The 12157-nt window shown below is 37.9% G+C and overlaps 1 protein-coding gene across 50 annotated transcripts in view; it reads left to right on the top strand.

The window, feature by feature from the left end:
- Positions 1 to 12157, top strand: part of NRCAM (neuronal cell adhesion molecule) — a 264004-nt gene that overhangs the window by 188342 nt on the left and 63505 nt on the right. For 38 of the 50 annotated variants that reach the window (XR_011231790.1, XR_011231789.1, XR_011231788.1 and 35 more), the window contains 5 exons: positions 786 to 803; positions 3866 to 3971; positions 6050 to 6246; positions 7415 to 7537; positions 11565 to 11735. Coding sequence is in view for 47 of the 50 variants with exons in the window: in XM_069462467.1 (XP_069318568.1) it covers positions 786 to 803; positions 3866 to 3971; positions 6050 to 6246; positions 7415 to 7537; positions 11565 to 11735 (615 nt within the window). In the remaining 3 variants the exon portion in view is untranslated. The remainder of the gene's footprint in view (positions 1 to 785; positions 804 to 3865; positions 3972 to 6049; positions 6247 to 7414; positions 7538 to 11564; positions 11736 to 12157) is intronic. The other 12 variants (XM_069462461.1, XM_069462455.1, XM_069462469.1 and 9 more) reach the window with 1 other exon arrangement.

Below are 12157 nucleotides of genomic sequence, written 5' to 3'. Positions count from 1 at the left end.
GGAGAAGAGGCATGACCATGATGAAAAGAAAGTCACAGCTAACTCAGGCACTCCTGCATTAACCTTAGCAAGTAGTAATGACAGGCAGCACTGTGGAATGATCTGAATTGCATGCTAATGTAATTTCTTCCCTGCCCCTATTTCTTACACCCTTTCTCCAGTACAAGAGTGACTCTTTGGTGTGGGCACCAGCAACCCCTGGGTGATTGAGGAATTCTGAAGCAGAAATATGCTAACAGTCTAAAAAGTTCAATTACTGACTTGGAGATTAACCAGAGAAATATAAAAATCTAAAATCAGTGTTGGACTTGGTTTGGATGGAGCATTGTCATTATAGCAATGTCCCATTGTTAGGTATTATTACCATATGCATAGTGATGTCTGGGATAATGGGATCAGACACTACACAGCATGTGACAACTCAAATTAATTGTAGATTTCAGCTATTTTTCAAATTGAACATAATTACTTGTCCGGCACAACATGTATGGAATGGAATTAGCCATTCCTGTTCCTGGAAGAATCATTTTTTTTGCCTACAGCATTGCTTTTGTTCTTCCATGTGTCTACGTGGGAAAGCTGCCATAGGAGTAAACAAAACTATTAATGTCAGTTTCTGTCTCTTACAACTTCACAACCTCAATCTCCACTATACGGGTTTTTTAGGTCAAATCAAATAGACAGATGACTCTTTTATCTTCAGGGTTCTAACGTTCTTATTACTAACATCTGATTTTCTTTAATCCTTTTTGCCCACTCACCTGCTGATATTGATGGGGAAAAAGCAAAACTTCTTGAAGACTGTAAGTGTCTTTCTGTAAATTACTAGGCAGTGTGAAAATTTGACCATGTCTTTGTTTTTTGAATTAATACTGTGAATTAAATGCACAATTTCATGTTTTGTGATGAGTGTCTTTTTAAGCACATGCATTTACTATAGCTAAGCGTTGCATTTAAATACCAAGAAGCCAGTGTAATATATTACCTGCATGAATTGTGAAGACTCAGGTATTACTCTTTCTTTTACCAGTATGCTGCTTTACTAACTTCCAAGCTTTATTCACATCTGATGTAACTCAATGAGAAAATTCTCAAAATTTGGAGAGAATGCTTATCTGGTTCTAAATGCTATTAAATGCTCTCCAGAGCAAAGATATGTCTTTTGGTGTCTTTAAGAAGGTGGGCATGTGCAAAAGCTTTACCCAAGTCAGCAGCTATATGCCCCATTATACATCTTTACCCTTCAGGACTGTGGAGACTGGTGTTTCTAGGTGTCATAAGTAGAATAACCCAGCGAATTTGAATATTGTCTTGAAACGTGCAAAAGACAAGCAGCTCCCACTCAACATCATTCCTGAATGGCTTGCTCCAGACATCTATCATCTAGCTAAAAAAATAGACAGTTTTCAGGCATTTGAAAATTTCCTTTGATGTTGGATTAATCAGGAAAATTATGTAAAATCACTTTTTCCCCTTATTTCTGCAAAGCATTTGTTAATTGTTGAGTGACCTAAGCACTGTTCAGAGGTACATCCAGACAGTAAACTCCTGGCAGTTAGGAGTAGCATCTAAGCCAGCTCAGCATGTAAATAGAAGTTCTGCATTTGAAACCACCAAATCTGCTCCTCTATCACTCCCAGAAAAGCACAAGGAATTGGACTATGTCGCTCCTAAGAATCCCCTCCCCTACTGCCCATGTCCACTATTCCCTGGGTGTGGGATTCCAGGCTTCCTTCTATTATCCCAAACTCTATAGTCCCAAAGCTTGAAGGATCATTCAAAGGTGAGTCTGGTCCAAATAAAAATTATTATGATAATTTTAAAATAGCTGACTGACATCATTGAGCCATTATAGCATTGGTTTGTACTAAGAATTTTATACAAATCATTTTCTTATTCCTCCCAAGACCTGGGAATAGATATTACTTTTAAACCTCATTTCCCTCTGAGGAAACTAGGGCTTACAGAAGTTAAGAAATTTGCTTGTAGACTCACAGCTAGTAAGAAACAAACAGGCTAGTTCTTAACCACCAGACCAAACTGTTACCTAGCATTGGATACTGATGGGGCTAGAAGAATGAGGTTTCCCCGTGTATGATGGAGGCTGGAAGAGTAGCTGGGTTTGGCTGGAAAATTAAGAAGGAGATGATATATTGCCCAAGGGAAGGGAAATTGACAGTGCCCCAAACCCTGCATAAATAGGTGCATGATAAATGTTGACAGTAATGAGGTTAGCTTTTGATCTATACTTAGGTGTTATTTGGATAGTTAGTAAGAGATGTCTGGCGGACACCAGTAAGACTGGATGCAAGGCAAGAGAATAGAACCATATTTGCAGATTTTTAAGACTCTGGATGTGGAGATGACACATTTAGCCTTTGCAACAAATAACCACGAGAGTGAGACAAGGGCAAAGGACAGTTACTGAGCTTTGGGAAATGCTTGGTTGGCAGGTTGAAGAAGTTTTGCAAAGGAAGCACAGTGTGAGCAGAGAAGAAAGGGAACATCCAGAACACGAGCAACTTAAATGAGCCAGAATGTCAAATACGGCAGGGAAGGGAAGGAAAGTGAGAGTCTAAGAGAGGCCTTGGGGAAAGTTGCATGCTGCAGAGGAAAGCATACCGCAGCAGGGCCACTGCACTGCGCAGCTCTGGGGTGCCCATCACATTGTGGTCTGCCCCAGGCTTCTTAGCCTCAGCACTACGGACATTTTAGGCCAGATAAGTCTTTGTTGGGGACGTGGGGGGTGTCCTATACATTGTTAAGTGTTTAGCAACATCCCTGGCCTCTCTCCACGAGATGAGAGTATCACCTCAACCCCAGTCATGATGACTATAATTGTCTCCAGATATGGCCAAAAGTCCCTGGAAGGGTGAGGACAAATTGCCCCTGGGTGAGGACCACTGGCCTGTGTAAGTGGCTCTCCACGGAGTTGTGTAAGGCTGTGGCTTTCTACCAGGAGCCAGTCAAGGGAGTTTAGTTCTCTTCTCTGCTTTGTACCTTCCTAGTCGAGCCATTTTGCCATCCTAAGCAGCAAAAAATGAGGTTGGGATAGATTAATTCTCCAGGCCCTTCCTGTGCTAACACTGTAATTATGATCTCACAAGAAGGACAAAGTGATCTTAGAACCACTTGAACAACATTAGAGGTCTAGAAACCAGCTTTCTTTAGATTGGATTGTTCTGAGTCAGAACAGTTTCTCTCTCTGATTTGATAATAAACAGATAACACTTTGAAGAGCGAAATGGAAACACTGTCTCCTAGAACAGAGAACTTCCTCAATTTCATTTATCTTCCAAATAAGACCATTTTATCTTTGTCCCTAATTCACCTACATCCTAGATCTAATAAGACATGTCAAGTCTCCAATTTAACAATCTTTTTAATATTAATTTCTCAAATATGTTTGTTCCTAACATATATGAATTTATAGTAGGACACTAATGGACTATAAGTCAGTTACTGTTTCCTCAGAAAGATGCAAATTTACCTCATAACTTAAATTTCATTGAAAAATGTCATTTGAACCCAAGAAATCAGAAGAATTTCTCATTGTTACATCAGAAAAGAAACTCTCTTAATAGTAGGCTTGAGCTGGCAATTATTTTCCCAAACTTTTAGTGTGGGAAAATGGACTTTGTGAGTGCACATAAAGTTACCAAAAGGAAGTTATGCCTTGACTTCACAGTCTTAGGAGACTTCTCATTGAAGATCTACTGAGGTATGTGCTGCTACAACAAAAATTACTAAAAATACATGGAGCATATTTAGTTTTAGGTAAGAGATTTTGATACAGGAAAAAATGATTGCTATTATTATATTAAATGATTTATTTCTTTATATTATTCTTCTTCCTACAATTAAGTGGTCCAACCTCCAACCATCACTCAACAATCTCCAAAAGATTACATTATTGACCCTCGGGAGAATATTGTAATCCAGTGTGAGGCCAAAGGGAAACCTCCTCCAAGGTGAGTTGCTGTATGCTTTGGTATAGTACTAAAAATAAGTCAGGAGATCTCTCTGAATATAGAAAGTGTTTGGAAATTTAGGTAGAATAAGGTTAGCCAGGTGGAGCACTTTATTTTTTAGCTGGATATTTCTCAAATTGGCTGACTAGATTACCCTTTGGTTCATCTAACCAACTCCCCATCCCATTTTGGCCCTTCAGACATAGTGAAGGTCCTCCAAAGATACTCTTAGGTACTACATGTCCCTTAAGTATCATCTGTAGGTTTACTGTTTTGTCTCTGCTTAATTAGAGCCAATTTTTTCTTCTTAAAAACGTAGATTATTGATATTTCCCTACTCATACCATTCTGAAAAATGCTCATAATTGTGGGGAGATGTGAAAAGAGCTTTCTAATCCTGATTCTGACAATAATAGTCATATGATATGGGCAAACCCCTTTCCTCTGGGCTTAATTTCCTCATCTGTAAAAGAAAGAAGTTGAATTGATGACTTTCAAGATCTCTTCTATCTCTATAGCAGCCTATAAAGTTGTCCTAAATGGTTTTCCAAACTTGGCAGGGTTTCAGTACTCAGGATTCATGCCACATGGATCTAGGTATGAACACTGCATAGCTTTTTAGAGTTGGTAGAGATATTAGAGATAATCCAGTCCAACCAATACATTTTGTAGATGAGAAACTGGTACCCAGTAATGCTAGGTAACTTATCCAAGGTCTCACAGGGGATAATCTATAACTTGTCTTGTAATATATGGCAGTTTTAGAGAGTTGGATTATTACTATTAAAATGTAATGTGGATTTTTAAGTCATAAAGAAGTGAAAGTTTCTAGATATTTATTTCCAGGTTTGTCTATTACAGGCCTTATTAAGCTATCACAGACTAGCACCTGAGAAAAAAATTAACTGGTACTGAATACCTACACACTATGTCAAAACTTCAATCAAAGGTTTGCTTCAAAACAATATATTCTGCCATGTTATTGGAAACCCTCTGTCATACAAGCCCTGATGTGATGTCCTTTGATGGAGTTTCCCTTCAGCTTCACACTTACTTACTACTACCTCCTGTAACTCTCCATAAAGCAGGATTTTTCCTCCTCAGCACAATTTGGGATGGGATGATTTTTGTTGTGGGGATGAAAGCTGTCCTGTGCATTGTAGAATATTTAGCAGCATCCCTGACCTCTGCCCACCAGATGCCAGTAGCATCCACCACCTCCTGCCCTAGTTTCCACAACCACTGCTCTAAAGATAAGTGGCAGGAAGGGAAATCCATGCGGGCCCAGAAAATACTGTGACGTTTAGAGATTCATGCCTGTGTCTGAGCATAGCCATTATTGTTTCGTGACTGGTTATACAGTATTTAATTACATGAGCATTGTGACTTTTATATAAGGCAATCTTTAATATAAATAAAACTGAGAAAGAAAAATCTCAGTTGACAATTTGGCATACCTCCTCAGGAACTCATAAAGTCATCTCTCTCTAGAATTAAAAATTGTCAAGTTATATTTTATATATAATTACCACTTTTAATAACCAACATTTAAAACACCCACAAGTCGTATCTCTTACTCTCCTCTCAACCTACACTTTGCATTTTGGTAACTTGAAATTGGTCTGACTTATTTTCAACACATATAGCTAGTACTTGTAGAGGGCTTTCTTGTCACATTTTAGCCCAGAGCCAATTTTTATAGACAGGTTATCAACTCTCTGAACAGTGGCGTTTACAATAAAAATGGTAATAAAGCTCTAAGAGAGTGTGCCTGGGAGACTTGCTTCCTATATTTTCTTAGAAAAAGGAAAGGCAATTTGTGTGCATGATTTCTTTATTGAGTCGGATTTGGGCTAGCTCTACAGAAGACAGGTACCTTAAAATGTGTAGTCAGCACTTTTTTCTAAGTCATGATTCAATGAAACCTATTAGGTATGGGGGCTTATTGCTCTTTTACTGAATAGGAAAATCTAGTAATTATTTCTAGAAGCCCATAAAACTGCTAGGAATTTGTTAAAGGGTAAGTAATCCTATTTTTCTGGACCATTAACACACTTAATCTTTCGTGTGTTGGGCAGCTTTTCCTGGACCCGTAATGGGACACATTTTGACATAGATAAAGACCCTCTAGTCACCATGAAGCCTGGCTCAGGGACGCTCATAATCAACATCATGAGCGAGGGGAAAGCTGAGACGTACGAAGGAGTCTATCAGTGCACAGCGAGGAACGAACGCGGAGCTGCGATTTCTAATAACATTGTCGTCCGCCCGTCCAGTAAGTGAGACTCGTCAACCAAACATAACCCTTCTTAAAGTATTGCTCCAAGACTCAGCTTCTGTTACATCATCCAAATACTGTTATAAGAAAAAGCAATAGCATCGCTTCCAATATTCTGACTTTGTTTTGCGTGAAAATTATTGCTTCTTTCCACTTTATGCTAACAAGCTCCTCAGCCTAATGCTCTGCCAATCCAATGTGTCTTTTATACAAGTCCTGAATAAGACACCAGGGTTAAAAAAAAAAAGTGTTTCTTCCCTGAATTTACCTAATTATTTATTTCTCATGTATCTTATATATAAGCAAAATTCCAATGGCCAGATGGAAATAAATTCAGTATCATATAGATAATCAAGCATTCTTGTTTTGAATGAGTGTCTTCACTACCTTGATATCACTGTGGCTCTTTTTGCAATGGTCAGTACCAAAATCCTCTCAATAACCTCAAGAGCATATATTTAAATTACAGTGACCATTTGCAGTTCTGTCATTTAAAAAAAAATTATTACATGTGTAATATGTGTTCATTATAGAAAAATTAATTACAATTAAACCAAAAAGAAATTTAAAATTTGCTCATGAATCCTTCCATTTAGGGAAATAACTACTGCTCAAATATTCTTTCCATTTTTTTCTAGGCAGATGTGTGTGTATATATTTAAAATCAGCTCATTCTGAAATACTATTTTACAACCTTTTCTGTTTTATTGATACATCATGTATATATTCTCATAACAACCTTATAAACAAGTCTACTTATATAATATATGGTATTCAAAGGTGTAGATATACAATTATTTATTTAATAAATCTTTTGACATTTAAGTGTTTTCTATTCTTTTGTGAAGAATACACTTATATAGAAATTATGTATCTTCCTGATGATGCATTTAGTATAAATTCTTAGCCATGGAATCACTAACTCAGAATTTATACTGTCAATGGCAGTGAATGAGAATTGTCACTTCTTCCTATGTTAATTACTTTTTTTTACTTTTAATACTGCATTTAAAAATTATTTTCTCATTAATTTAAGATACATAAATTACAAGTTACTATTTTCCTAAGATTTCAGTTTGCCATCTTTTGTAGTGCTGTCTTTGTTTATTTTTCAATGCAGAAATAATATAGAAGTTTATTTATTTATTTTTTTTTTACTTAATAGGGTCACCATTGTGGACCAAAGAAAAACTTGAACCAATAACACTTCGAAATGGTCAATCTTTAGTACTTCCCTGTAGACCCCCAGTTGGATTACCACCACCTATAATATTTTGGATGGATAATTGTAAGTTTTGACAATATGAACTTTCTCCAAGAATCTTATGATCGTTTACCATCATGATAAATTATTACCTCTTGTGGTTCATAAAATGTTTATGTTTTAGAGATGCTCAGGAAAATAGCTGCTCATCGAAATAAATAACATGTCATATCATTCAGTCACTCAATTTTATTGAGCACTTACTATGTGCCAGATAGTGCTCTAAATAAACTAAACAAATATCCTGCTCTCACTGAGCTTACATCCTACACAATGGGAGTGGAGGGAGGTGAGGAAGAAGGCAGATAATAATTGCATTTAGGAAATTGGCAATAAGTGCTATGAAGAAAAACAAGGCAGAGTTTGAGCAGAGACCAAAGGGGAAAGAGCCAACCAGGCCTCTAAATATCTGGGTAGAAAGGGAACACTGGTGCAAGCCCCTAAGGAAGGAGCATCGCTGATGGTTTTAAAAACAAGGAGGCCAAGGTGACCAGACTGATGGAGCCAAGAAGGAGTGTGATGGACAAAGTCAGAAAGGTCACAGGGACTCGGTGGAAAGAGCTTTGGCTTTAGCTCCAAGTGAAGTAGAGAAACACTGAAGGAGTGTCTTTATCTACAATAAAATAAATAGTAATAGTACCACTTCATTTCATGTGTGGAGAACATAGAGTACAAAAGACTGGTTGGGGCCACTGCTGTAATCTAGGCAAGAGTTGATGTTGACTTGGACTTGGTGGGTGGAGTGGGTAGGAAACGGTCAGATTCTGGATACATTTAAAGGTATACATTAAAGCCTCAGGGATTTGTTGTGGGAGGGGTAGGAGCAAGAAAGAGAGGAATCAAGGATAACTAGAAAGTTTGGAGCCTGAACAATTGATGAAATGAAATTGCCATTTCCAGAATTACATATCAGGGAAGAAACCAAGCTGTTTTGGATATCTTATATTTTCATTTTTTCATCCCCCAAAATAGCAAATATTTATCAGGTTTTTACTAAATGTCAATCCCTTTGTAAGAACTTTGCATGGTTATCCCATTAATTTTTACAACAATTCTATGAAGCATGTACAATTATTCTTTCTACTTTGCAGATGAGGAAATTGAGGCAAAGAGAAATGAAGCCATCCATTAGGCAATATCTAATTTGTCTACCCCTGTCCCTATCATTGAGGGAGTTAGTTATTGCTCTGCTTCTTCTGCCCTCCAGCATTTCCTGAGCTAATAGGTTAGCACGTTACCTTAGAGGTGTCACACAGCTCTGCTTGGAGACTAAGAAATCAGAGTCTGGGATGTGAGTGGCCCCTTAAGACATTTCATGTCAAGGTGCCCAGCAAGGGTCAGAGATGTATGAGTGAGAAGGAGGATCCAGGACTATAATCAGCAATGTATGACTCCTTAGTGCACAAGTGCTCCCTGGGGTGCTGGGCTGGATGAGAGAATTTAGGGAGTAGGTGTAGGTGGTGGGTACAGAGCCTGGGAGACTGAGCCCAGGAGTTTGAGGTTATAGTGAGCTATGGTGATGCCACTACATTCTACCCAGGGCAATGGAGTAAGACCCTGTCCAAAAAAAAAAAAAAAAAGACAGCGTGATCAGCTGTTTCAAATGCTGCTGATAGATCAGATAACATGAGGACTGAGAAATGACTATTCAATTTGGCAAAATAGAGATCACTGGTAACATTGGTAAGAGTCTTTTAGGTGGAATGGTGGGAATGAATTAAAAATATTTGTAGGAAATATATTCTATTTCCTATAAGATATGAAGATACATCACAAAGAAATGAAAAACAAATATGTAGATAAACAAATGCACAAATGTATTTTTCCTATTATTGACAGCTTTTATAGATTTTTGCAAGAATAAGAATAAGCCAAGTGTAAATGAGTGTTTTATGGCTTCAAGAATAACAAATGTCACTGCCAAAATAAGGCCCAGTATTTGGTCCTTGGTTTTTATTCAGAAATGATTATTTTTGTTGCTTAATAAAGAGACATATCATGTGTAAAGTCTCAGAATCATCTGAATACGTAACTAATATTTTTCCCACATTGCACAGCTGGCTATGTCATTTATGTAATTTTTAGGCTGTTGGTCAAGCATCTAATCTTTCAAATGGACTTGCATCTGGAATATGAGAAAGATTTTGATCCACATAACATTCTTCTTGCAAGAAGACATTCTGAAGTTATTTGTATATGCATACATTGTTTTTAAAATGTAATGGAAAGGAACTCAAATGGCAAAATGCCACTACCCTCATGTAGTTCCATTGTCTTACATTTGATCTACCAACCCCTGTCATTGATAAAATACAGCAGGAGAAACAGAAGACAAGAAATGTATGTCTGTCTTCAACTCTTTGTGTTCATTAGATAAATGTACATTATTTTTCTGAGCTATTTTTAAGATAGTCCTTTCCCTGGGGATTAATGGCTTAAAACCATGAATTTGCAATTGCCAACCAACCCCCATCTTGACCAATAATTTGGTTAACATGATTAACCAGGTTTCTTTCAAGCTCTGGCTCCACGTTTCTCTGCCTTTTCCTGCCTGAGGGAGCTGCAGGCTTTTAACCATAATTTTGCATTTTGTGAAATGTTAGACCAAGCACCTGCCACAGGAGGAGCACACCTGCTTGACTCAAAATGGAGAAATCCTGCCAGGAGACATGACACCTGCCCTAGGCTACGGGGATGTACAATTTCCCAGTTCTCTCACGTGGGAGCTGAAGAACTCTCACAGTTAAGGCTCTGTGAACTGAATCAGAAGCTCTAGGATGCATTTTAGCTGGCCAAGTGTAAATTTACATACAGATCCATGGCTCCCCTCCCAGCATCCTTCGTCCACTTTCTTCCCTCTAAATAAGTTCTGGTACTCCACTGGCACAGTAGTGTGGCTATTGCTAACAATAATTCATTGTATATATCAAATAGCTAGAAGAGAAGATTTTGAATGTTCTCACAACAAAGAAATAAATGTTTAAGGTGATGGATATGCTAATTATCATAATTTGATCATTACACAATATATACATGTATCAAAACATCACATCATACCCCATACATTTGTACAATTTATTATGTGTCAATAAAAGAAAAAGAAAAAGGAAATCTTTCTTCCATGCCTAGGGCTGGATAGTTCCTTAACTGAACCCGAGGAGATATCAATGATCATGCTTAAAACTGGAAAGTCAGAGTCCTGGTGGTTGTTCATTTAGTCCTCCAGTGAGGATTTAAAGGAGCCCCTATGAAGGGCCAGGCACAGTTCCAGTGCTAACAGTGGACAAAGCAGGTGAAAGCGTCCACCCTCCTGGAACTTAAATTCTAGTGTGGAGAGACAGGCAATACATCATACATATGATGAGTAAAATATGTCATATGTCAAGAGGTGATGAGTAATTCAGAAAAGAAAAAGTAGAGGAGGTGAGGGAGACTGGGCCTGAGGGGCTTCTTTGGGGCAGGTTGCAGGATTAAATACTGTCATCATTGCACCCTATTGTTAATGGCCCATTTGCTGCCCAGTTTTCCACTTGGGTCATGAGCTCAGGTGGGGCTGAGACTCATATATGCCTGGGCCTGGCACGGGCCTTGCTCACCGTTAGGTGCTCACCTAAGCATTTCATTTCTGACCATTGGTTGTGTGTAGGTGCAACCCATGTTAACATCTTTACAATCTTCCTCAATGCATTTTCTAAAATGTATGTATATGTGTGTTTAACAGGGACTAATTTTGATATTAGAAAAAGTCATACAAGCTTTTCATAAAATATTTTTTTGTTTACACTTTGCTTAATAAAACACTTCCCTGTGTGACTCTTATCTCACCTCTGCTCCCACCCCAGAGAAATTAGGGTCAGGTAGGTACAGTTAGGGTTTTAGTGTGTCATGTATATTTTTTACAGTTATTTGCTTTTACCCAAAGGGCTTTATAGAGAAAAACTTATATTCAAATGAAGTTCACAAAACCGTTAGTAGACACGTTTATCTTGTTAATTTGGAGAGTGGCCACTTTATGATGGAATGATCTGTACATCTCTCTGCCTTTCTCTAGCCTTTCAAAGACTTCCACAGAGTGAGAGGGTTTCTCAAGGTCTGAATGGGGATCTTTATTTTTCCAATGTCCTCCCAGAGGACACCCGGGAAGACTATATCTGTTATGCCAGATTTAATCATACTCAAACCATACAGCAGAAGCAACCAATTTCTGTAAAAGTGATTTCAGGTAAGAATTCAGCTTCCTGAATCTCTCTTTCAATGATATTTGCAAATATGTACAAAATATATTAACTATTAAATACTACTGACTTTGAGGTAAACAGGTTCATTGATCGGGAACTTGTGAATGATCACTAAAGTGTTGATGTATGCATTATAAAGAATGTGCATAGCCTAAGTACTGTACTTTATGGTTCTTGCTATTATTGCCATTATTGGTTCCATGAGAACCTTCTGAATCACTTGGTGTTCTGAGCATTTATGTGTGCTTTATGCCCCACGATGCCTTTTATTGGCAATCCTGCAGCTTAATTCATATGCTCGCATATTACTGGCTGGGGGTGGCTGAATGAATCAATGAGTTAGTCTTGTACAATGTAAAGCAGTGTTTTTACTTGGTAGGGACAGCACTTGACCAGCATAGCTGTA

This window comes from Eulemur rufifrons, chromosome 29 (genome assembly GCF_041146395.1).
Source record: "Eulemur rufifrons isolate Redbay chromosome 29, OSU_ERuf_1, whole genome shotgun sequence".
NCBI classification, from domain to species: Eukaryota; Metazoa; Chordata; class Mammalia; order Primates; family Lemuridae; genus Eulemur; species Eulemur rufifrons.
Note: the sequence above shows the minus strand (reverse complement) of the source record. Positions and strands in the feature narration are given on the sequence as shown.